This window comes from Eriocheir sinensis, chromosome 61 (assembly GCF_024679095.1).
Source record: "Eriocheir sinensis breed Jianghai 21 chromosome 61, ASM2467909v1, whole genome shotgun sequence".
NCBI classification, from domain to species: domain Eukaryota; kingdom Metazoa; phylum Arthropoda; class Malacostraca; order Decapoda; family Varunidae; genus Eriocheir; species Eriocheir sinensis.
Genome location: NC_066569.1, coordinates 788,238 through 814,800, shown reverse-complemented (window position 1 = coordinate 814,800; position 26,563 = coordinate 788,238). Strand labels below are relative to the sequence as shown.

The 26,563-nt window shown below is 41.8% G+C and overlaps 1 protein-coding gene across 1 annotated transcript; it reads right to left on the bottom strand.

Moving 5' to 3' along the window:
• Nucleotides 1–434: 434 nt before the first annotated feature.
• Nucleotides 435–26,563, bottom strand: LOC126986062 (U1 small nuclear ribonucleoprotein C-like). Its single transcript, XM_050841743.1, has 6 exons — nucleotides 26,445–26,563; nucleotides 15,944–15,986; nucleotides 12,285–12,393; nucleotides 11,899–11,964; nucleotides 1,761–1,991; nucleotides 435–732 (listed from the first exon to the last, which is right to left on the bottom strand). Exons 1-6 carry the CDS (start codon nucleotides 26,450–26,452, stop codon nucleotides 632–634), a joined length of 558 nt encoding a protein of 185 aa, XP_050697700.1. The 5' UTR covers nucleotides 26,453–26,563; the 3' UTR covers nucleotides 435–631.

The following is a 26,563-nucleotide window of genomic DNA, read 5'->3' as shown; positions in this document are numbered from 1 at the left end:
GAGCAACTGGGCGCAAGGTGTGGCAGCCAAGAGTGCAGCGAAGGACAATAGAGCACCAGAAACCATTCTGCATATTTGCTTCATTTTAATAAAGATCTCGAGCAAGTGACTTTTCATTGCACCACATGAAGTAATCCTCAAGCTATACACTGTACTGAGTATTAGATAGACCTCATCTTGAATATGCTATTCAGTTCTGGTCACATACCTTACTATAAAATAGATATCAAAATAATAGAATCAGTATAGAGGAGGATGCAAAGATGATTCACAGGTTAAGAAACTTGCCTTGTGAGGATAGACATAAACATAAAATTTGCATTCTGTAAAGATGAAGGAAGTGACGAGACCTAATCAAAGCTTATAAATGAATGAAGGGCATTATGTACATCATGAGCGTGCAGATCAGCTCAAAGGATAATGACACCAGAGGATCTATAATAAAAAATTCTTATCTTCACAGCTTACACATGTAGTGACTTAAGTGGTAGTTCATAAGAGGCAGTTCACAACATCAACACTACACTTCCTGGCAGCGATGTGAGCTTGTCTAGGATTGAAGGGAAGGGCGGGTTCAGATGGCAGGGGAGAAGAGGACAGGGGCTTGGTCAGCCTGGGGCGGCGATATAGGTTATTGTCGTATTTGTGGCGGGCCCGCCATCATAGGCGGCCGCATGCCCCCTGGCCCCATCATCATGGGTCCCATTGGCCCCCCCATCGGAGGACGCATTCCTGGGGGTGGGAGGAGGAGGTGTCAGATTTAGAAATAGATATTGTAAAAATGTATTGAGACATTCGTTAGTTAGCAGTGGTGGACACAGTTCTGCTAACTGCTAATTATCAAAAACAACTTTTTCTTATGAAGATTATTGTTTTTGTTAGTAACTTTCAAAACCATCATTGGACCAATTAGCATCCATTAAGTTTAGTTCCACTAACTTTTAAGTCTGCTAACAAAATTAGGTTTGAGGGTAAGCACCAGTATAAAATTCTTCATTACATTGATCAAAGAGTAATAAATTATGTTGAACACACTAGAGCTGAGGAGTAAAAAATATATATAAATTAGGATGTTATGATTCATATTAGGTAATGTATAATGACAAACAAGAAGACAAAAATATATCAGTTGAGGGGAAACTGCTTTAGGTATCTCATATATTTCAATAAATCATGCAAAGCTTGTGGTATAAGAAAACTCATACATTTTAATAACCTTTGCACACACAATAATCTAATATAAAGCACTAATTTCTTCTTTGAGGGACTTCATAATATGCAAGATTCTGTGTGGTAACACACTTTCTAACATATGACGTAAGATTTTTAAACTCGTGTTTCAGGCCAAACAAAGAAATACAAAAATATAATTCAAAACAAACAAATCAGTAATAATTGATTAATTCATTAATTATGTTCATGTAATAATGGCAGCACTACAAACAACTGCCTGTGCCATGACGGGCTCGGGCCGACCATCAGGCCCCTATGAAATAGCCAACCGGTGCTATAGGCCTGGGCCTCATTTATAACATTATTTTATTTTGACGATGGGTATTGTGATGTCCCACTCAGGCTACTTTTTCTGTTGCTAATTTAGGGGATGCACACCTTAAGATTCTTTCAGTCTCATCATTTTAGGAGGCTTTTACCTCCTTTCAATCTATCTGATGGAAATGCAATAAAGATGATGATGATGATGATGATTGAGAATGAGATGGTGTGTGGGTGTGAATAAATAATCAAGGTGTGGCCTTTACCTGGCATCATTCCTGGGGGCATGCCTGGCCCTGGTGGTCCCCCCATCATGGGCGGCCCCATCATAGGTCCCCGTGGCCCCATGGGAGGCATGCCCATATTGCCTGGCATGTTGGCACCTGCCATGCCAGGTGGCCCCATGCTGCCCATGCCTGGTCCCCGTGGAGGTCCCCCAGGGCCACCCATGTTTTGTGGTCCAGGTCCTGGGCCCCCGGGTCCCCCAGGTCCACCACCTAAGGAGAAGGATTTAGTTTAAACATGGTGTATGAAAATGTACTGTTCTAGAGTCACACAGCACAACTTCCAGAACAACTAAGGAATGAGCAGCTTAACCTAATGAAACAGTGTGCCAAAACTTGACATAAGCTGAGGGAATTATATGATAATGTTACAAAACATAACGAAGAGTACATTCTTGATTTGATCCAATGTAAATTCAAATACCGTCAACCAGGGTGACTTGGGACAGTTTTTAAGGTTTTTTGCTTATGAATTTTTTGTTTCTAGGCCTAGGATTTATGCTGAGTGTGCATCTACTCTATATTGTTAAGGGCTATCATTACATGGTGCAAAATTTTCACAAAACTTAATAGTTTTTGTGCTAAGTGAAAAAATATGGGTGTCCAAAGTCACCCCACGTCTGGGGGGACTTCGGACACCCTTGAAGGGACTTCGGACAGGGGCTATATTTCATTGGGTTTACGTATCTGAGCCTGTTCGCACATTCCGGGGGTGACTTCACACTGTTGAACTGGGAAAAAATTGGCAAAACTCTTGGGAAAGAAGTTCCCACATTTCAGGTCAGTAGTAGCAGGAAAGTAAAAAATGGTCAATAATTTTGAAAAAAAATGTTATTACAAAAAAAATATATGATGTAGAGCACAGTTTTAGAGTTTTTTGGAAGCTTAATGATCACATAATCACCACAAGAAATTTTTATAATGGTAGGGCAACATTCAATTGTGTTAGGGCTCTGAAGTGCACACTATTTTACATCTCATTTATCAGATTTTATCATGATGCATTTCACTAGAAATTTATTCTTGTATATGTTATTTTGTAGCTAAGTACTTCTATTTCATATTTTCATGATATGTAGAATATTCAACATTACTGGACTGGCACAACCACCGCCGTTACGGACCCAAAAGTTAAATTGAGTTCATCTCTGGACGGGCTCCACGCCGGGCCCGGGCTCCATTGATGACATCACTGACGGTCGACGGATCCGTGAAAACAGAATAGTGGGAACCCCGCCTTAGTCACCCCACAATATGTAGTTATATTTAGGTGTCCGAAGTCACCTCATTTTGAGCCATTTTTCGACATGCCTCCATTCAAGTGACATTTACAGGTGTGTAGGATATGTTAAGCACCCTTGGATCATTCTAACTGTACTAGTTAACCCCTTTGCGCCGGATGTTCAAAAAGCCTGCCTGGCTGATATACGGCATGCACGGCCGCGCGTGGGAAACCTGAGCCGGCATGTATCTGCTTGTCGCCTCTGTATATCATGCTGCTGAAAGCCCTCATTACATGTATCCCGTATTTGCAAAGCAGCATACACGACGAGTCAACATATACCTGCTATGCATAATATAAATTGCGTCAACGCGAAATAAAAAAAAGCGAAATAAAGAAAGGGGAGAAAGCGGCAAGGGGGAAAGAAATAGAGAAAGCAGATGATTGTGTAGAGGAGGAAGAATGTCGAGAAATTATCAGCAAATACAACTCTGTTATCATCAGTCAGAGAGCTGCCAGATACTCCTTTGTCATCACAGACAATGTATGTGTGTGTGTGTGTGTGTGTGTGTGTGTGTGTGTGTGTGTGTGTGTGTGTGTGTGTGTGTGTGTGTGTGAGAGAGAGAGAGAGAGAGAGAGAGAGAGAGAGAGAGAGAGAGAGAGAGAGAGAGAGAGAGAGATAGGCAAGGAGTGGTGGTGTTGGCACCTTGGTGTCCGGGAGAGAGAGAGAGAGAGAGAGAGAGAGAGAGAGAGAGAGAGAGGTGGGCGAGACGCACCTTTGCCAGATTATCGTACTCAGAGCCTCGTATTTACCTATTTCTGAGCCATAGCAATTGCCAAAAGACACCAATAATTAATTATTTTACCGATATCTATTTATATAGGCAGTTATTGGGGTCGAGGAGGCAGTTTTTGGGTCGGAAATTGGCAAAAATAGGAGGCTGAATACGGCGATCTGGCAACGTTGGCGAGACGTGATGGTGTCGGCGCCTCGGTGTCTGAGAGAGAGAGAGAGAGAGAGAGAGAGAGAGACAATGAGACTTCCTAATTTTAGACACAAGGCGGGAAGAAGGCGGTGCATACTGTCGCTCATTTTTTGTGATTGGTGGGAACAAGGATGGTGGGAGGAGCAATAGGATTTCAAGGACAGCACACGGCGTCTTTACTTAGTAACCAACACAAAGTACGGGACAACTCAATAGAAGAAGAAACAGAATAGAAATATGACGCCTACGTAGGCGTCATCGTATATGCTACTGGGGCTTCATGACACCTACGTAGGCGTCATTGTATTGAAAGGGTTAAGCATATTTCTGATTGTTTTCTTTAGTTTTGATGTTGTGTGTCATACAGATTGTTCCTGCCAGAAGTTTTCCAAGGGGGGTAAATTTTACAAAATCTCAAAAACACATATTGTGCTTGTTTTCAAAACAGAACCGTGTCTCAAGTAAACAACATTCTTATTCGAAAACTATAAAGCAAAAGACAAATTCTGACACTAAAATCATCTAGCTTGTTGCAACTGGCCACGAGTTATCAACTTGTCAACTTTTTATCCACTTTTTGTCCGAAGTCACCTTGTGTCCGAAGTCACCCTGGTTGATGGTAGGTAAAACACCCACCCACACACAAACACACACACATGTTCATAATATATATAAATGATATGCCAAAGGGTATAAAGAGATATATGAGTCTTTTTCCAGACGATGCAAAGTTAATGAGAAAAGTGAGGACGGAGGAAGACTGTGAAGAACTGCAAAAAGACCTGGATAGAGTGTACAGATGGAGCCAGTTATGGGAGATGGAATTTAATGCAAACAAATGTAATGTTATGGATGTGGGGAAAAGTAAAAAAAAGACCGAGGAAAATATATAAGATGGGAGAAGAAAACTTAAAGGTGGTACATGAAGAAAAAGATTTGAGAGTAACCTACAGGATGATGCAAAACATAAGGTTATCATCCCATTTTATGGACAAAGAATGATGAAGAAAATAATAACATTGATAAGACCATAACTTGAATATGCTGCAGTTGTGTGGTCGCCTCACAAAAAGAAGGATATCAGAAAGTTGGAAAGGATACAGAGAATTGCAACTAAAATGGTCCCAGAACTCTCGAATATGACGTATGAAGACAGATTGAAGGAGATGGACTTGACGACACTGGAACAAAGAAGGGAGAGAGGAGATCTGATCACGCTGAATAAGTTGGTAAATAAGTTTGATGAGGTGGATAGAGATGATCTCAACGAACACAGGGGCTGAGAGGACTTTCTTTTTTTTTTTTTTTTACAGCAAAGAAAACAATAAGGAAAAAAAAATCTTGCCCGCAACTTACTGCTCCTAAAAAGAGTACAGAGGAGTGGCCGAAAGAGAGGTCAATTTCAGGAAAGGTGTCCTGTTACCCTCCTCTTGAAAGAGTTCAAAGTTGTAGGCAGGATGAAATACAGATGAAGGAAGACTGTTCCAGAATTTACCAGCATGAGGGATGAAAGAGTGAAGATGCTGGTTAACTCTTGCATAAGGGGATTGGACAGTATAGGGATGAGCATGAGTAGAAAGTCGTGTGTGGCGAGGCCGAGGGAGGGGGGGAGGCATGCAGTTAGCAAGTTCAGAAGAGCAGTCAGCGTGGAAATATCGATAGAAGATAGAAAAAGAGGCAACATAACGGCGGAATTTAAGATATAGAAGACTATCAGTAAGAGGACGAGAGCTGATGAGACGAAGAGTCTTAGACTCAACTCTGTCCAGAAGAGCTGTGTGAGTATGCATACTCCATACAAGGGCGGACAAGGCCCCTGTATATGGATAGCAACTGTGTGGGGGAGAAGAACTGGCGGAGACGATACAGAACGCCCAACCTCGAAGAAGCTGATTTAGCGAGAGAGGAGATGTGAAGTTTCCAGCTGAGATTTTGAGTTAAGGATAGACCGAGGATGTTTAGTGTTGAAGATGACAGCTGAGTGTTATCGAAGAATAGGGGATAGGTGTTTGGAAGATTGTGTCGAGTTGATAGGTGGAGAAATTGAGTTTTTGAGGCATTGAAGGACAAAAGGTTCCTTCTGCCCCAATCGGAAATGATAGCAAGGTCTGAGGTTAAGCGTTCTGCAGCCTCCAGTCTGGAGTCGTGTACTTCCTGTTGTGATGGTCTTCTATTGAAAGAAGTTGAATAATGCAGAGTTTGGCGTATGAGTGGACAGGACAGTTTGTTATGGAAAGAAGATCATTGATGAATAACAGGAAGAGAGTGGGTGATAGGACAGAGCCCTGTGGAACACCACTGTTGATAGGTTTAGGGGAAGAACAGTGACCGTCTACCACCGCAGAGATAGAACGGCCGGAAAGGAAACTGGAGATAAAGGAACAGAGAGAGGGATAGAATCCAAAAGAGGGCAGTTTAGAACGCAAAGACTTGTGCCAAACTCTATCGAAGGCTTTCGATATGTCTAGCGCAACAGAGAAAGTTTCTCCGAAACGGCTAAGAGAGGATGACCAAGAGTCAGTTAAGAGAGCAAGAAGATCGCCAGTAGAACGCCCCTTGCGGAACCCATACTGGCGATCAGATAGAAGGTTAGAAGTGGAAAGGTGCTTTTGAATCTTCCGGTTAAGGATTGATTCGAAAGCTTTAGATAGACAGGAAAGTAAAGCTATAGGGCAGTAGTTTGAGGAGTTGGAGCGGTCACCCTTCTTAGGCATATGCTGTATGAAGGCATACTTCCAGCAGGAAGGAAAGATAGATGTTGACAGGCAGAGGCGAAAAGAGTTTGACCAGGCAGGGTGTCAGCACGGAAGCACAGTTTTTAAGGACAATAGGAGGCACTCCATCAGGTCCATAAGCCTCCTGAGAGTTGAGGCCAGAGAGGGCATAAAAAACATCATTTGGAAGAATCTTAATAACAGGCATAAAAGAGTCAGAGGGGGGATGAGTAGGAGGAATATGCCCAGAATCGTCCAGGGTGGAGTTCTTAAAGAAAGTTTGAGTGAAGAGTTCAGCTTTAGAGACAGATGAGATGGCAGTGCTGCCGTCAGGGTTAAGGAGAGGCAGGAAAGAGGAAGAAGTGAAATTGGAGGAGATATTTTTGGCTAGGTGCCAGAAGTCCTGAGAAGAATTAGAAAAAGCAAGGTTTTGACATTTGCTATGGATGAAAGAGGTTTGGTAAGTCGAAGAATAGATTTGGCGCGATTCTGGGTGGAAATGTAAAGATCATGGTTAGCGGGAGTTTGAAGGCTCTGGTACCTTTTGTGAGCTGCCTCTCTATATTTGACATCACGAGAACAAGCGTGATTAAACCGAGGCTTTTTAGCATGAGGAGTAGAGAAAGTACATGGAATGTATGCCTCCATTCCAGAGACAATCACTTCTGTGATGCGCTGAGCACACACAGAGGGGTCTCTCTCCTGGAAGCAGTAATCATTCAACGGGAAATCGGAAAAGTACATCCTCAGGTCGTCCCACCGAGCTGAAGCAAAATGCCACAAGCATCGCCTCTTCGGTGGGTCCATTTCTAGGAGCGATAGGACAGGATACAGAAATAAAGTTGTGATTGAAGGAGCCCAATGGAGAGAACAGTTTGACAGAGTAAGCAGAAGGATTAGAGGTAAGGAAGAGGTCTAGTATATTGGGCCGGTCTCCAAGATGGTCAGGAATACGTGTAGGGTGCTGAACCAACTGCTCTAGGTCATTGAGGAGAGAAAAGTTGTAGGCTTGTTCACCAGGCTGGTCAGTGAAAGAGGATGAAAGCCAAAGCTGGTGGTGAACATTGAAATCACCTAGGATGGAGATTTCAGCGAAGGGAGAGTGGTTCAAGATGTGCTCCACTTTAGAGTTCAGGTAGTCAAAGAATTTTATAGTTAGTAGAGTTAGGTGAGAGATAAACAGCACAGATGTATTTAGTAATAGAATGACAATGAAGTCTTAGCCAAATGGTGGAAAATTCTGAACAGTCAAGGTCGTGGGCACGAGAGCAGGTGATGTCATTGCGTATGTAGGCGCAACATCCAGCTTTGGATTGAAATTTAGGATAGAGATAGTAGGAGGAACAGAGTAGCCTCAGAAACCTGTGTTTCGGTGAGGAAGAGAAGGTGAGGTTTAGAGGAGGAGAGATGGTGTTCCACAGAATGAAACTTAGAGCGAGGACCGCGAATGTTGCAGAAATTGATAAGAAAGAGGTTCGAGGAGTTATCAGGACACCTCTCAAGTCAGCAGCTAAAAGGGTAGTCCTCCCTGGGGGAACTTGTGATCCCCCCCCACCAGGCGGGGACTCCGAGGCACTGTTATGGTACACCATATTGAATTTTGGGAAAAGGTGTGCATGCTGTGTGAATGTAGTGTGGTGTGGAAAGAGAGAGGATCTGTCTTTAGAGAGCATGCTGAACTACTCTCTGGTGTTGATGAGACAATAGGGAAATGGTTAGTGAGGACATGGGAAGGGTCTTTGGAGGACTTCAGCACCCTCCTCACTTTCCATATATACCTCACCAGGAGTGCCTTGCGCCCATTTCGGTAGGTGTCTTCCTACCTACTCCAGCCATGGAAAGAAAATTTATAAAGGAACCTGTTTGAGTGACTTGAAAAGTAGTTTTACACATACAGTACCCTCTCGAGTTTCGTGCTCGCTTTGTTCCGAAGGTATAGTGCTAAACTCAAGGTATTGAAAACACTGAAAAAGCGCTTATCTGTTCTGACCCGTGGAGATTTTTTTTTTTTTTTTTTTTTTTTACATATGGGCTATGGCGTCGGTAGACTATCCATCTGGGCCTGATGGTCGGCCCCGAGCCCATCATAGCACAGGCAACTGTTTATAGTGGCGCCATTATAACTGGCTCATGCTGCCCCCCGGAGCTCACTTTTTTCCTCCTTTACTCCCTTGATATTTCAAAATACATACCTTGGAAAAAGAAAACAGGAAGAGAGAACGAGTCGTTTTAAAGCTACAGATGAAGCCTTACGATTGGCTGAGCTCTGAAAACACGCTTTTGATTCGCTGGGAGTCTGATAACGTCATTGCCGGCGCTCACCTGGTCAGCGGCCTTGCTGCCCTGGGGCAGTGTCACACTGGCCGTTTTCCTCTAACTGTTGTGGCTACTGGCAACGCCCGTACACCCAATCGGGAGCTAGTTGTCGGTTGTCCGTAACCTGGTGTCACACTGGGCCTTTTTCTTCCCACTGCATTGGCGGCAGCCTCTGCAACCAGCAAATCCAACTTTTCCAGGTGTGCGTCACACACGGCCAAGGTCGGTTGCCCGTATCCACATCCACAACATAAACAAAGCACTTGCCCTGTATCAACATGGCGTCGTCTGCTAAAGTAAGGGCTCTCGCAGCTTGTGCTGCCATTACCCAAGTTATGGACTTGTTGCTGCAGTTAAATGGCAGGAAGAAGCTGTTGTGGGTGTGGCGTGTCTGTGGGTCCTCTGTGCCAGTTCTCATTGTCACCATTGCGCGTGAGCGGCCAACCCACCCATCTATACTCTGATCGAATAACAAGGAACACACACACACACACACACACACACACACACACACGCATGCACACACCAGACTCATCATGAATCATGGCAGATGTTTCTCACAAACAAAAATGGCTTCGCCATTTCCTAGTGTGTGTTAGAACTTATTTGGTGAGTGGTTCATACAAACCAAACACACCCAATGGCAAGAAGAGAGCAGTGTTAAAGACGACTGTTCTCTTCTTGCCAAGAGCCAGGTTTGGTTCATGTGAGCCACTCACCAAATACGTTCTAACACATTCAAGAAATGGTGAAGTCGTTTCTGTTTGTCAGAAACATCTGCAGTGGTTCCTAATGAGTCTGGTGTGTGTGTGTGTGTGTGTTTATTGTTATTCTATCCATGTGTTTATGTGGTTGAGTCAAGATGGGTGGGTTGACCGCGCACGCACAGTGGTGATAATGAGAACTGGCACGGAGGACCCACAGACACGCCACACCCACAACTGTTTCTTCCTGCCATTTAACTTCAGCAACAAGTCCACAACTTGGGTAATGGCAGCATAAGCTGCGGCAGCCCTTACTTTAGCAGACGACACCATGTTGATACAGGGCAAGTGCTTTGTTTACATTGTGGATGTGGATACGGGCAACCGACCTTGGCCGTGTGTGACGCACACCCGGAAAAGTTGGAGTTGCCAGTTGCCCTGGCTGGCGCCAACGCGGTGGGAAGAAAAAAGCCCAGTGTGACACCAGCTTACGGATAACCGTGAACTCTCCTGTTTGGATGAAAACGGCCATTGTGACACTGCCTTAACCTGGTAGCAGCGGGGATCATGTTTCTGAATGGTCTCTCCAAGCGAGAAAAATGAGAAAAAATCACCCCTCACACAAACCATTTTATAATATATAGCAAAGCATTTGTGATCAGATTATGTATCATCTATTTTGGGGGGTTTATATCATGGCACAAATTTGGCCCGTCGCTGCTACATGGTAAAGCCACAAATTTGGCCCGTTGCTGCTGCCAGGTTAAGGCAGTGAAGCCGCTGATAGGGTGAGCGTCGGCGATGACGTCATCGGAATTCTAGCGAATCACAAGCGTGTTTTCAGAACTGTCAGCCAATCGTAAGGCAGCCGCCTTCAGCTGCGGCTTCAAAACGATCCGTTCTCTCTCTCTCTCTCTCTCTCTCTCTCTCTCTCTCTCTCTCTCTCTCTCTCTCTCTCTCTCTCTCTCTTGCCATAGCCACAATGTTTGGAGGAAAATGTCCAGTGTGATGCTACCTTTAACCCTTTCCTTGCTAAGCGCTCGTAACGAGACTATCCCCTCAGGCGCGCTCGGGCACCCCGGCGGGGGAAGGGGATCTCTTTTAACTGTTGTATCTCAAAAACTATTCATCACAGCTACAAAACAAAAACACCATTGGAAAGAGGAGGCCAAGATCTATAAGATTCGGTTATATAAGCCTCTCCTTCGAACGTACAGGCACGTTCAGGGGGCGTTTTTTGCTGTGAGTGCGACTGGCACTTGCAGCGAGCTTTTAGCACCACCAGCAAGTGATACCAGTGCTCGCTCTTTTAGCCTTTGTATCTCAAAAACTATTCATCACAGCTAAAAAACAAAAACATCATTGGAAAGAGGAGGCCAAAATCTATAAGATATAGTAATGCAAGCCTCTCCTGCAAATGTACAGGCACGTTCAGGGGTGCTGCCTGTGAAGACGTACATTTACACGTGCATGATGGTCAGCCGTAAGGCAACTACTGAGTGGGTCTCTTGATGGGGTGCTGGCAGGGCAGTATTGCTAACTACAAAATTTACAACTATTTGGTCAAAATATCAGTCATGTGATAGGTGAAGCTATGCAAAAATGCCGCTATATTGGACAACAACATCCACCAGTTGCTCGTCCATAGATTTTCTGCGCTAGGCTGATATGATTTTCCACCAAATTTCGTGGAAAACACACTGAATTGGCAATGCTGTGTTGTGAGAAATAGTGTTGGAACACTCTCATACGCGGGAAATTTGAGTGCGACTGGAGGTCGCAGCGAGCGTTTAGCATCGTCGGCAAGTTACGCTAGTGCTCGCTGCAAGCGTTTGGCAACGAAAGGGTTAAAGGTAGAGTGCGTGACGCCGATTGTAAGTGGACGTGACCCGTACGTGTCAAAACAGCGTGAAACTCGGGGTGATAATGCGCGAAAGTCGGGATGGTAAGAATTTAGGACTAACCGCGAAACTTGGATAGCGCAAAACTCGAAAGGGTACTGTAGAAGTGTTAACACATGGAACAGCTTGCGGGAAGAGGTAGTGGAGGCGAGCAGTGTCCAACAAATGAAGGAAAGGCTGGATGAATGTAGATATGGAGACGGGACTATTAGAGCTTAGCTCGGGCCCGGTGACTACAAATAGGTAAATACACTCACACACACACACACATACTCACCCTGCATGGCCGAGGGAGGGGGAATAGCAGCACCCTTTGGGATCTTGCCAGCCTTAAATGCAGCCGCTGGAACACAACAGAAAGATCCAGTCAATGACTTTTGACACCTTGTTATCTACACATTGGGTCACATCTCATTATTCTAAAAAAAATTATCTCATTAAAAATTGATAATGACTTTTTAACAGATTAAACCTATCTCGCATACCTTAAAGACATGCATAAAACAAGAGGTACCAGTGTAACAAGGAATCTCTCTCTCTCTCTCTCTCTCTCTCTCTCTCTCTCTCTCTCTCTCTCTCTCTCTCTCTCTCTCTCTCTCTCTCTCTCTCTCTCTCTCTCTGTTTTTCTATGTGTCTATCTATCTTTATCTCTCATGGACATACTTGTGGCATCAATGAGAGACTGTGCCTGCTCCTCCATCCACTTCTGGTAGTAGATCTTCACATTCTCCTTGTGTTTGCGTCCCTGGCAGTGTGTCTTGCGCACTGACGGCTGTGGAGGAGGAGGAAAAGTTGAAAAAGAAGAAAGAAGGATCATTAAGTGTTGGTGGAGGAATAGTAAGAGGAAAAAGAATAAATTTAATAGGAAAAACAAAAAATCTGAAATAATTCTGATCGTAAAAAAATTCATATATGCTAATCTTGACCACCATAACCCCATTTATAAAATTTAATATACTATGTTAAGGTGTTTGGATAAGGTTGGCATAAGGGCACAGGTTTATTGTTTGGACCGACCGAGCGTCTCCCCACACAGACATTACTTATGGTTTACAGTTTTGTATATAACCACAGGCTCAGCTCATCCGGCAACAATTCTAAAAGTACATGAAAAATCAAAACATGATCTATCTGAAATGCACTGAGCTCATACACCCTGCCTGTCCCTTGCCTTTGGTGGCGCCACTATAAACACTTGCCTGCGCCATGACGGGCTGGGGCTGACTACCGACTAGGCCCCTCAAGAAAAGCCTACTGGCGCTATAGGTGTACAGGTAACTCTCGATTTACGCGAGTATTGTGTCCTTGAAGAGGTCGCGTAAATCAAAAGCAATGTAAATCAAACAAGAGGTAGGTTTCTGTCAAAAAATAAATATTCACTTCATTCAGTGGAGAGAGAGAGAGAGAGAGAGAGAGAGAGAGAGAGAGAGAGAGAGAGAGAGAGAGAGAGAGAGAGAGAGAGAGAGAGAGAGAGAGAGAGAGAGAGAGAGCCGAGAGAGAGAGAGAGAGAGAGAGAGAGAGAGAGAGAGAGAGAGAGAGAGAGAGAGAGAGAGAGAGAGAGAGAGAGAGAGAGAGAGAGAGAATATCCATATCACCGAGATATCCACTTAGGCACTCAGTCTCAGCCTCACTCGTGTGAGGAAGAAATGAGGGACACCATGAGCGACTGGGTAGTATTGGTACCGATACCGAGCAGTCTGGTACCGGTACCGTACTGTATAGCTGGTACCGTTAGTACCGGTACTGGTACCGGTACTTGCCCACCCCTATTGTTGAGTAGCGTGGCAGCGTGGGTACTTATTGTTGTTCAAGTGGTGCGCGGGAAGAACTGAGCTCAGCTGTGTAGCCGCGGCGCCGTGTGAGTCCAGTTGCATGAGACATCTGGTGGCCACTCCATAAAATAACGCGTATAAGTGGAAAAACGTGTAAATTAAACATTTATTTGGATTTTGGACCCCGCGTTATTTAAAAAACGCATAAACCAAACTTGCATAAATTGAGAGTTACCTGTACATGTAAAAAAAAAAAAAAAAAAAGAAAAAAAAAAAAAAGAAAAAAAAAAGAAAAAAAAAATGAAGAGAAGCTCAGCAGTTTGAGGCTTTAAATCACCGTTTATTCACCTAATTATTGCTTAGACAGCTTTCTTGGAAGTGACTGATAGCTGTTTAACCCAGTAGCATAATCATAATGGTCCCTCTAAGCGAAAAAAACGAGAAAAAATCACCCCTCACACAAACCATTTCATATTATATATCAAAGCATTTGTGATCAAATTATTATCATTATTTTTTTTTTACAACAAAGGAGGCAGCTCAAGGGCACAAAAAAAGAAACAATAATAAAAAAAAAGCCTGCTACTCGCTGCTCCTAAAAAAGAATCAAAAGAGGTGGCCGAAAGAGAGGTCAATTTCGGGAGGAGAGGTGTCCTGATACCCTTCTCTTGAAAGAGTTTGAGTCGTAGGCAGGAGGAAATACAGATGAAGGAAGCTTGTTCCAGAGTTTACCAGCGTGAGGGATGAAAGAGTGAAGATGCTGGTTAACTCTTGCATAAGGGGTTTGGACAGTATAGGGATGAGCATGAGTAGAAAGTCGTGTGCAGTGGGGCCGCAGGAGGGGGGGAGGCATGCAGTTAGCAAGTGCAGAAGAGCAGTCAGCGTGGAAATATCGATAGAAGATAGAAAGAGAGGCAACATCGCAGCAGAATTTAAGAGGTAGAAGGCTATCAGTAGGAGGAGGAGAGCTGATGAGACGAAGAGCCTTAGACTCCACTCTGTCCAGAAGAGCTGTGTGAGTGGAGCCCCCCCACACATGAGATGCATACTCCATATGAGGGTGGACAAGGCCCCTGTATATGGATAGCAACTGTGTGGGGGGGAAGAACTGGCGGAGACGATACAGAACGCCCAACCTCCAGGAAGCTGATTTAGCGAGAGAGGAGATGTGAAGTTTCCAGTTGAGATTTTGAGTAAAGGATAGACCGAGGATGTTTAGTGTTGAAGAAGGTGACAGCTGAGTGTTGTCGAAGAATAGGGGATAGGTATTTGGAAGATTGTGTCGAGTTGATAGGTGGAGAAATTGAGTTTTTTGAGGCACTGAAGGACACAAGGTTCCTTCTGCCCCAATCGGAAATGATAGCAAGGTCTGAGGTTAAGCGTTCTGCAGCTGGAGTCGTGTACTTCCTGTGTTGATGGTCTTCTATTGAAAGAAGTTGAATAATGCTACCAGGTTAAAATGACATATAGATGTAGGTTCTTTTGTGTTTTCTTAATTAATTGAGAAAGCTTACAGTACGTATAAGAAAATCTGATCGATATATTGGTATCTCAGCAAATGGAGACCATGACACTTTTCTCCATGTTAATGATGCATAGACACACTTTCTTATAGTGATAGGAATGAAGCTTGGGCAGAACTTCAACACTTTGAATTAGTCTTGCTGTTGTTGCCACGTGGTGAGCAGTAAGTGATGTTTCTGTTCTTAAAAGAAATTGCTCCCTGCTTCCCAACAACCCAATGGGCGAGTGAGTATAAAAATCTCTACTTTTTTTACTTTTTAATACTAATTCTGAAGCAAAAGGTCACTATCCAGGGACTGATGTTTGAGGAGCCCCTCTGTCGGGAGTGCCAACAAGTTACTATCCAAGGGATCATTGGGGGTGCTAGCCCCAATAGGAAAGTTAGGTTATTTCTGATTTAGCAAAGTTAATTTGGTTAGTTTTGGTTATGTTACCCAGAAGGGGAGAGTTAGCTAATTTTACAACAAAACTTAATCCAGGGGTTGCGTACCAGACTGATATGGCTCAGTGTTTATTATTCAGCCACACAGACAAAACACAGCAGTTCTTAACACTTTCCTTCCACACTCTTTAGGTGATGCTCCTCATTTTTCAGCACTGACTCTTTATGACTGAGTACAATATGATATTTTTTGTTGTGGATATATACGTACTGAATTTTCCCTTGAAATGGCTAAATTATGATTGTGATAAATTCACTCTAGTATTTTCACTGGTGTTTTCAGATGAAAACAACTATCTCCGCATGAACACAACATATTGCTGCCAGAAATGAGTCATCAGTTATATGAAACAGACTGCTCAGTTCACCCAAATAACAATAGCATTTAAATCATCACATTGTAACTATCACTACTACTAGATAATAATAATGTTAGTAATAAATACAACTAATAACAATAGTAACAATAAAACATTCAACTTGTCTTGTTCTTGACTACTACTTCTACTACTATTACTAGTAATAATAATATATTTAATTTTTAAAGACTATATTTAATATTAATAGACTAGCAGAGTTCTCACCGAGTCATGAGTGAGGTAGGTGTCACAGTAGTCACAGTAGTACCTGGGGAGAACGGTAAAGCCATGTTAATAATCTCTCTCTCTCTCTCTCTCTCTCTCTCTCTCTCTCTCTCTCTCTCTCTCCCATCCTAACATCAGCAATGAAGGCAGGAAAATGAAAATCCCGTTCATATATTGCTTAACTTTGAAAAAACTATCAATTAAGTTCTACATACATGGAGTCCAACCACTCAAAACAAACAAGTCCAGGACCAGAGAGCATCTTAAACTACAAAAACAACATAGTTACAAAAGAGTGAGATACTCAATTTCTTCCCATCCTTATTTAATAGTATGTCCTTGCAAAATGGTACAATTCCTAGAGGTGGGCGCGGTACTGAAAAATTAGTAGTGCGGTACTTTTCCTGGAGTAGTGCGGTTGCGGTAGTGCGGTCCTATTTTTTTCTTTCCCAGTGCGGTATTGCGGTAGCCGTAGTCAAAAAATGAAAAATCGGCCGGCACCACGGACGGGTCCGGGGTTGATATGGCCGGCACCATGCGGCTTAAACAAGACTCGCAGTGTAGTAGTTTAGTCTGTCTATTTAGTATTTAATTTTAAACAATAACTGAAAAGTCAGAATGACTGAATCACTTATTCTGATGACTGATACTGATTGACTGATTGAGTCCGATTCACTGTCAAAAAAAATAAATTCTGTGAGCATGCCACGCTGCAAATGTCGTCTTTGATAGTTTTCAAAGTACGTACCACAAAAAAGTACCGCAGGATTTTTTAGTGTGATCTGCGGCAGTGCACTATTTTCAGAAAGTTTGCGGTAGTGTGGTACATTTTTTGTGATGCGGTACTACCGCACTAAGTACCGCACTTGCCCACCTCTGATAATTCCTACTGATTGGAAGATGGCTGAGTTACGCCGATCTTTAACCCTTTGGCTGTGGCAGGGAGTCTGTGGTTTTCCGCTCAAGGGGCGTGCCTGGGTCTCGATTGATTGCTCTTCAGCTTTGAGATGGTGATATGTGTTTGCTTATGATAACATGCAAATAAAATGAAATTTGATTCAGAACTTTTTATAGTCGGTTCAGCCAAGTCTAAGGTGTGCATTATCGTGCGCTGGCAACCTGTTGTCTCACGGCATGTCTGATTACATGGATAATATATGATAGCCTGCGCACAGGAAACAGTCGTCACAGTCAATAATATGCAGGGAACACTAACAAATACTATCAATTATAGCTGATTTTGAGTTAAAAATTATTGGTAATGTTCCAAACAACTGTTCTGTTAATATAAATCCTGCTAATTTTCTGGGTGCTGGACAGCCCCAAGGCTGTTAAATAATTTTATGGTCAGTGATCTCGTAAATTAACAAAACAGGTGTTGGCAAGTCCCAATAATTTTCAACTTAATATCGACTATAGCTGATGGTACAGGGGGTCCTCGACTTATAACAGGGTTCTGTTCCTGCGACACCGTCATAACCCGATTTCGTATGTAAGTCGAAACACCTTTAATTAGAGGAACTGTAAGCCCCAACCCTCAAATCAAAGTGCCATAAGCACCTAAATCACTCATCTATGCTAATGCAGTAGTAAAGTCATAATTAGACAGTAAGTTTGTATGAAAAACACTTCTTGGACATAAATATAAAGTAATGAAATGAAAAACAAGAACAAAAAAAGTTCAGCACACGACCAATGTTCGCCGCCATTTCTCTCTTTTCCAATTGCTTCACAATGTCTAATTACCCTTCCAATGTGATGTCTTTCATTTTCTTTGAAGCTCTGCCAACAGATGAGTCAGCCTTACGCTTGGAAGACATAATGAAGCCAAAGTCAATGAAAAAAAACACAAACCAAAGAAAGCAAAAACACAACAAACCAAAATGCCATATGATCGTTTCACAATGTCTAACTTCACTTCCATTGTGATGTCTTTCCTTTCCTTCAAAGAACTGTTATCAGAAGAGTCTGCCTAATGCTTCGGAGGCATTATTAACCCAGTAGCAGCAGGGATCATGTTTCTTAATGGTCCCTCCAAGCGAGAAAAATGAGAAAAAATCATCACTTACACAAACCATTTCATAATATATATCAAAGCATTTGTGATCAATTTATGTATTATCTATTTTGGGGGGGTTTATATCATGGCACAAATTTGGCCTGTCGCTCCTACATGGTAAAGCCACAAATTTGGCCTGTCACTGCTACATGGTAAAGCCACAAATTTGGCCCGTCGCTCCAACACAGTAAAGCCATAAATTTGGCCTGTCACTGCTACACGGTAAAGCCACAAATTTGGCCTGTCGCTGCTACACAGTAAAGCCACAAATTTGGCCTGTCACTGCTACACGGTAAAGCCACAAATTTGGCCCGTCGCTCCTACACAGTAAAGCCACAAATTTGGCCCGTCACTGCTACATGGTAAAGCCACAAATTTGGCCCATCGCTCCTACACAGTAAAGCCACAAATTTGGCCCGTCGCTCCTACCCAGTAAAGCCACAAATTTGGCCCGTCGCTCCTACACAGTAAAGCCACAAATTTGGCCTGTCACTGCTACATGGTAAAGCCACAAATTTGGCCCATCGCTCCTACACAGTAAAGCCACAAATTTGGCCCGTCACTGCTACATGGTAAAGCCACAAATTTGGCCCGTCGCTCCTGCACAATAAAGCCACAATTTTGGCCTGTCACTGCTACACGGTAAAGCCATAAATTTGGCCCGTCGCTGCTACATGGTAAAGCCACAAATTTGGCCTGTCACTGCTACATGGTAAAGCCACAAATTTGGCCTGTCACTGCTACATGGTAAAGCCACAAATATGGCCCGTCGCTGCTATATGGTAAAGCCACAAATTTGGCCCGTCGCTGCTACAAGGCAAAGCCACAAATTTGGCCCGTCGCTGCTACATGGTAAAGCCACAAATTTGGCCGGTCGCTGCTACATGGTAAAGCCACAAATTTGGCCTGTCACTGCTACCGGGTTAAGGGCACACACACACACACACACACACACACACACACAAAAAAAAAAAAAAAAAAAAAAAAAATAGCAACAGAAGCAACACAACACAGCATCCAAGGAACCCAAATGCATATGAGCGGAATGTAAACAATGCGCCAGCCTCAGTGCAATGCTGGTGATGCTGTATTCTTCTGCCGCATTCAACAAACTAGTCCCTGCGCGAAGTTCGTATTTACGACACAAATGTTGAAAGTCGAAACAAGAATTATTTAATCATTTATGGAGACCGCATCGCAACCACAAAACGTCGAAGGTCAAGACCATCGTAACCTGAAGATTGCCTGTATTTGTTAATGCTGCGTGCATATTATTGATAATGATGACTGTATCCTATGAGTAGTCATCCATGAAATCGGACACGCCTTGGGACAGCAGGTTGCCAGCGCACGATTCTCCAGATTCTCCCCACTACCACCTGTCATCCTCGTCCATGTGGCTATCCAGTCTACTCTTATAACCATAGCTGGGCACGATAACAGAAAACCTTATTCCCAATAACCGATAACTGATAATGGAAAACCTTAACGGTGATAACCGATATTCGTTAACTGGAGACACAAATATAGGCGATGACCGATAACCGATACCCGATATAAATCCATAATTCCGATACTAGCTAGCAATAAGTCCGATAGGCGAAAACGATACTATATTGATATTTCAAATAAAAAACATGGATGAATTCAAATTTTCATTATCTGTATTTTATAAAACTTACAAAACCTGAAAACCACACGTTGACACGTACCTATGGATGGTAATACTAGAAACGCCTGAACCAGTGTCGTGTTATTTGGCGTCCCCACCGTCAAAACCTGGCGTTTTGTTTACAAACACTGGTCTCTCGTGAGCTGCGCATGCTCAGACCAGCAAGTGTAGACCTGTACAGTCTCACAAAGATTTTTAACCGTAATTAAGAGTTGCTGGAAGGCTGAATCAGACATACAGTACCACTACCACCATCCCCTCTGTTTCTAGAACGACACTGTACGTGTTGTATTTATATGTACAGAGTGTCGTTCTAGAAATAGCGAGGATGGTGGTACTGTATGTCTGATTCAGCTTCCCAGCAACTCTGTTTAAAAGCTTTGTGAGACTGTACAGGGCTACGCTTACTGGTCTGAACATGCAGTTCCTGAAGACCAATGTTTATAACAACACAACGATGGGACCTCAAATAACACAACACCGTGTGCCTTCAATACCATGGCATACTCACAAACGAATATGGAATATCAAATTTGAGGCAGTGAATAATCATTTGGGGGGCAAAGTTAAATGATTTTTCTCTTTGATATATTGATTTTTGAGTCTGACAAAAAAAAAAAATAACCTAGTGTTTTAATATTGATGATCTAAGTATGAAATCTCTTCACCAAAGATATTTCATACCCCGAAGTTTTTTCAAACTACACCGGGCGCCTGGGCCACGCATGCGCAGTAGGGGCTGACGTTTTTTTCTGAGAAGCGGAAAAAAGTAGCGATTATCGCTAGTTTGGTTACAAAAGTAACGAAGATACCGATATTTATTTAAATAAGTAGCGGATGGCCGATAACCCGATTTTGTTATCAGCGATAAAGTATCGCGATAACGCCCAGCTATGCTTATAACAAGCTATCATCCCCACACTCACTATGTGACAGCTGAGTCTATTCCATTCCCCCACCACCCTATTACTAAACCAATGCCTGCCTATTTCCCTCCTAAAGCTTTACTTTTTAAATTTAAATCCATTATTATGTGTTCTATCCAGTTGGCTAATTCTCAGTACTTTACTGATATTGCCTTTGTTGTAACCCTTGACCCATTTGAATACTTCTATCAGATCTCCCTGCACCCTTTATCTTTCTAGAGAATGTAAGTTGAGATGTTTCAGCCTATCTTTGTATGGGAGGTTCCTGAGCCCCTGAATCATCTCGGTCATCCCGGGCAGTGGTGGGCACTGCTAACCGAAAAGTTAGCTTCACTAACTGGTAATCCACTAACTAAAAAGTTAGCTTCACTCACGCTAAACCTCTGAACTGATAAAGAAATTCATGGAAGCTAACGCCAGCAGCTATCCGCTAACATTTTTATAAGGATTTAGCTTCGGTTTAGTATTTTGACTCTAAAACCCTTGAAAACAGACCTAGTGACCTGAAATCTTAATATGTTGTAGCTTAGATGTAGAGCTTTCCAGAAAGGTATAGCATGCCAAAATCAGATTATGAAAAGGTGTCCACAAATAAAAAGATTAAGTTCAACATACACTTTATGTATGCCTTATATATAAATTTATAGCAGGGCAGGATGACAAGATGCATGCATTACCCTAAAATACCAAAAGGTTTCCCTAATAATTGTCCAATTACACCACTTTCAGATGTAATATACCCAAAAGTAAAAGCCCTGGAATTATTGCGCCATGTGGCTCAACTGGTCCTGTGTCTGCCCACAACGGACAAGAACAATGCGTGTTATGCACTTATACAGGTGCCCTGCACATCATTAGTCCAGATTCAGAACAAACCTGTATGATTTTTTTAGTGGACTTAAAGTTAGCGGATGAGGAACTACATTTAGCGGAAGCTAATTGGTCCACTAAATGTTTTCAAAGTTAGCAAAAATGCTAATCAGCAAACAAATAACAAAAAAAAAAAAAAAAAAAAATAGCTTCACTAATTAGCTGTTAGCGGAACAGTGCCCACCACGGGTCATTCTCCTCTAGACTGATTCTTGCAAGATGATGTCCATTCTGGGATGGGCACCAAAACTGAACAGCATAATATAAGTGTGGCCTAACAAACGCTAAGTAGAGTCTGAGGATGACCTCTGCACTTCTGTTGGCTGCCGTCCTGTTGAGGCGAGCGTCCGGGTAGCAAGCTGGGTCATGGCAAACCCTTTATGAGTATGTTTCTGAAGGTTTTAGGTAAAATTCCCAATGGTTCCTTAGTTATAAGTGGTTTCCACCCCCCATACCCACTCGAAAGATGTTTTGTTATTTGTAGAAACTCATACTAAAACGTTTATATAAGAAAAAACAGCAAAGTTAGCATACATCTATTGATTTCTAGGAAAGTCTGGAAACCCTGGGTGAGTGTGAGAGCGTGGGCTGATGGCTGGGCACTGTACATAATGAAATCAGTCCGTGTAGCTGAAAGGGGACGGATGCCGCCCGCCTTTTACTCGCCGATACTTGATACCGCTACACCACACGTTATTTACCCACTGTATCCTGCTTTTTGCCTACTGTCAGCCATGGGACGGGTGTCTAAAAAGATCAAGCAGAGGAGGGACGCCTGGAAGAAGAGCAAGGACGCAAAAAGACAGTGTGTTGAACGTGACCCCACCACCGCCTCATGCTCCTGCGACTGATACCCCTCACTTGACGAGATAATACCTTGCATTTAGGAAGGGCAGGGGGAGGACTAGGAGCCTAATATGCTTAGAAATACATCTGATTGTATTATCAGATTGTAGATAATCATAATAAAACACATAGTATACCTGAAAACACTTCCTAGTGTGTTATAACAGGTGTGAGATCGATCGATAAACTTTATCGGCCTGTATCTCAAAATGTAAGTTATTCCCCTACTAAAATCTATTTTGGAGCAAGTTTTAGCTTGAATTTCAATGAAACAAAAACTAAAAGGCAGAGGAATGTTTTTTCATCCGATGTCCATCGTTTTTTTTTTTTTTTTTTTTTTTATATATATATGTGAGTTGTCATCATAACATGTCTTAGCCATAAAAAAAATGAGAGTTGTGGGGCCAATAATAATGCCAGAATAACACTTACGTTGCGGAAGGGGCTGTTGGGGGCTGGTGGGGTTGGGGGCTAGAATGGGACTGAATGTCTAAAATTGATCTACATGTTGTCAATACTCCATAGCATAAAAATCAGTGATTCATGCATATTTACCAGATATAGCAACACCGTTCCTACCCGGACTCTCACCTTAAGGGGGGTGCCAGGGGGATATTTTTTGACGAATAATTTTTAAACTGACTAAATTAGTTTTTCTCGCTCAACATGTCAGGGATGCTATGTACTACCAGGTAAGGAAGCATAATTTTGTAGAATATTAAAAAGCAGGGTCCTTTTAAGAGATTTAAATGCCCTGCGCTGTTACGTCATAGCGCGCCAGCACACGTGGTATTTCTCAGGGCTTGTGCACACATAAAATTCACATTCGAAAAAGTCTTTTTCCGTCTAAATTTTGTCATTCGTCATCCCTCTATCACCTCATGACAGCTGGCGAATGTGAAATGCGCGCTCTGCTGCTCAGTTCTCACCCAGACGTTAACTGGGGAGGACAATGAAATTTTTCGCTGCGCTACAACCCAAAAACGTCTTTACAATGACGTACAAGTGCAAAGCAACCATGAGCAGATTTATGAACATGAAGAAGGCTTCTGGAACAAAATGGAGACCCGGGAAACATGCAAGAAAACAACGCTAGAAGCAAGAGTCACGACTCTGTCTTCACACCAACCTCACCGCCACCACCACCACCACCACCTTTGAGTGATAATACTTTTTATTATAAAGGGGGACCAGATGCCTTATCCTTCTCCAGTAAGTGAACAAGGTATAAACAACCATATGTGAAGATTTGAAGCCAATCACATGAATACAAATGGCAAGACACATGAAATGGAAAAAAAAATCTTTAGGAGCCAAAATCTCATAAATTTGTTTTTTTACACTTCAAAAAAATTCACAAAACCGACAAAACGTCTGACAGTCTTTTGTAAGATATCAATATAAACTACAACTAAATGGCAATTTTTCTCATTTTGTACATTTTTTTAAAATGTAAAAAGAAAATGGGAGAAAAAGTGAAAAAAAAATTTCTTCGAAGCCAAAACAAAAAATAAAAAATTTACAAAATGAAAAATGTAGATATATATACAAAATTTCTATGGTATTTTTTTCAAAGCAATTATCTAAAAACTTAAGTCTGTGAAACAAAAAGAAGATTTTATGCTTTGTTTGAGTCTCCCAACACATTCACCCAAATTTCATGAAATTCACAGAATATCTTACATTTACACCAACAAATGGCATACTAAAATTTCAAAGCCATAGGACATACTGTGTGCCCAGGAGGGATGCCCCCCCCCCCCCTGGCACCCTCCTTAAGCCTAATACCATCAGACTCTAGTGAACCGACTATAGTGTGCATATATATATATATAATATATATATATATATATATATATATATATATATATATATATATATATATATATATATATATATATATATATATATATATATATATATATATATATATATATATATATATATATATATATATATATATATATATATATATATATATATATATATATATATATATATATATATATATATATATATATATATATATATATATATATATATATATATATATATATATATATATATATATATATATATATATATATATATATATATATATATATATATATATATATATATATATATATATATATATATATATATATATATATATATATATATATAGACTTGAGCCTGTATCATGATATATATATATATATATATATATATATATATATATATATATATATATATATATATATATATATATATATATATATATATATATATATATATATATATATATATATATATATATATATATATATATATATATATATATATATATATATATATATATATATATATATATATATATATATATATATATATATATATATATATATATATATTTATATATATATATATATATCTATATATATCTATATATATATATATATAGGCGGTCCGCCGGTGACAGCCTGAGGTGCCATGATACAGGCTCAAGTCTGATGGCTAAACTCAGTGGCGTAGCTAAGGAGGGGTGTTGGGGTCATATAGAAAGGCGCCCCAGGCCCCAACAAAGGGGCCCGCTGCCCCCCCAAATGGTCCATTTGGGAGCCCCCAGTTGTTGCCATACTCCTTTGTAGAAGCTAGTGTGTGGGGAGCCCCTGCAGAGCCAAGACCCCAGGCCCCGCCCCAGATCTCCAGCCATGCCGGAATATATAATGCCGCTGTGGATAATGATGGAGTTTTGATTACCCAGCTCCAGCCACGCGTGATACCATGAGTGACGGTGCCTTAATTGTGTTTCATATGACTGTAGCAGATGAATTGCTTTGTTTGTAGCAGAGATGTTATTTACTATAAGAACATATTTTTGCATAATGTTGAAGCTAAGCTTGGTTTATGGTCATTTCCCCCAAACGTCAATCGCCCACAAGACTTTCCACCCACGTGTAAGAGTCAGTCTGCCCACACATTTTCATTGTTGGAGTAGTCACCATGAAATTGGTGTGTATAGTTTGTGAGGCCACCACCAGGGCAGTGCAGCAGTAGAAGGCTTGTTGGGGCTTTCATCGAGTGGTAAATAGAGAATTAAAAAAGAAAAGCTATATGTAAGTTTATTAAATCCATGTGCCGAATCAGGGGCGGATACAGGGGGGGGCCCAGGACCCCCCAAAATCTCCGCCCCCCAGAAAATCTCAAGTGTACGCGGATAGTGGGTACAGACCTGACTCGCCTATAATGTGCTAAAACTATAAAGGTTTTGCACTGAGTAAAAAAATAAAAAATGCCCTACCACAGCCAAAGGGTTAAACATCTCGCACACCCTGTATAACATCAGGAAGGCCAGTAAATGCGGTAAAACACATAATTAGTATAAATACTTTTCACCCTCTTCTCCATATCTCAGACCAACGCCACTAGGTTTCTATCATAAAATGCTCCATGAAATGTTTCTATGTAGGTTCACTCATTGAACAATTAGCTGTATGCTATTCAAAGACCTGCCACAGCGCCAGGAAAGCCAGTAAATGCAGCAAAACACATGATGGTCAGTATTATGACACTTTCGCTTCTCACATCAGCTATTTCTAAAGGCCAATGAGGGGGCCAGTCGGTTTCTAATGAGTGTGTCTTAAGGTTCACGGTACAGCAGAAGGGTCAGACTACCACCAGGGTCATAAAACTACTCCTGGAAATGCCCACAACTCCTACGAATGCCTTGTCAAATATGTGTTCTTGGGCGGCGAAATGTCTTATAATACGACCTATCAATAAGTGTTCGCCTTGGTCTCCATCCCCAAGACCAACGCCACCCGGTTTCGATCTTATAATTGTAAAAAAAAAGTTTCTATGTGTCTTTGCTCATTAAATAATCCACCATATACTCTTTAAACACATGCCACAGACTCCATAGCGCCGGGAAAGCCAGTAAATGCAGCAAACCACATAAGTGTTCGCCTTGGTCTCCATCCCCAAGACCAACGCCACCCGGTTTCGCTCTTATAATTGTAAAATGGAGGTTTTTATGTATCTTTAGTCATTAATAATCCACCATATACTCTTTAAACACATGCCACAGCCTCCACAGCGTCGGGAAAGCCAGTAAATGCAGTAAAACACGTGTAAACAGTCACTCACTTCGGCATGCTGGCAAAGGTAAACAAAGCCTCCTCTTCTTCTTCTTCTTTTGACCTGTGCTGCTTTTGGTTCTTTTTTTTCTTCTTTTATTTTCATCTCCGTTTTTCTGTACACTTCGC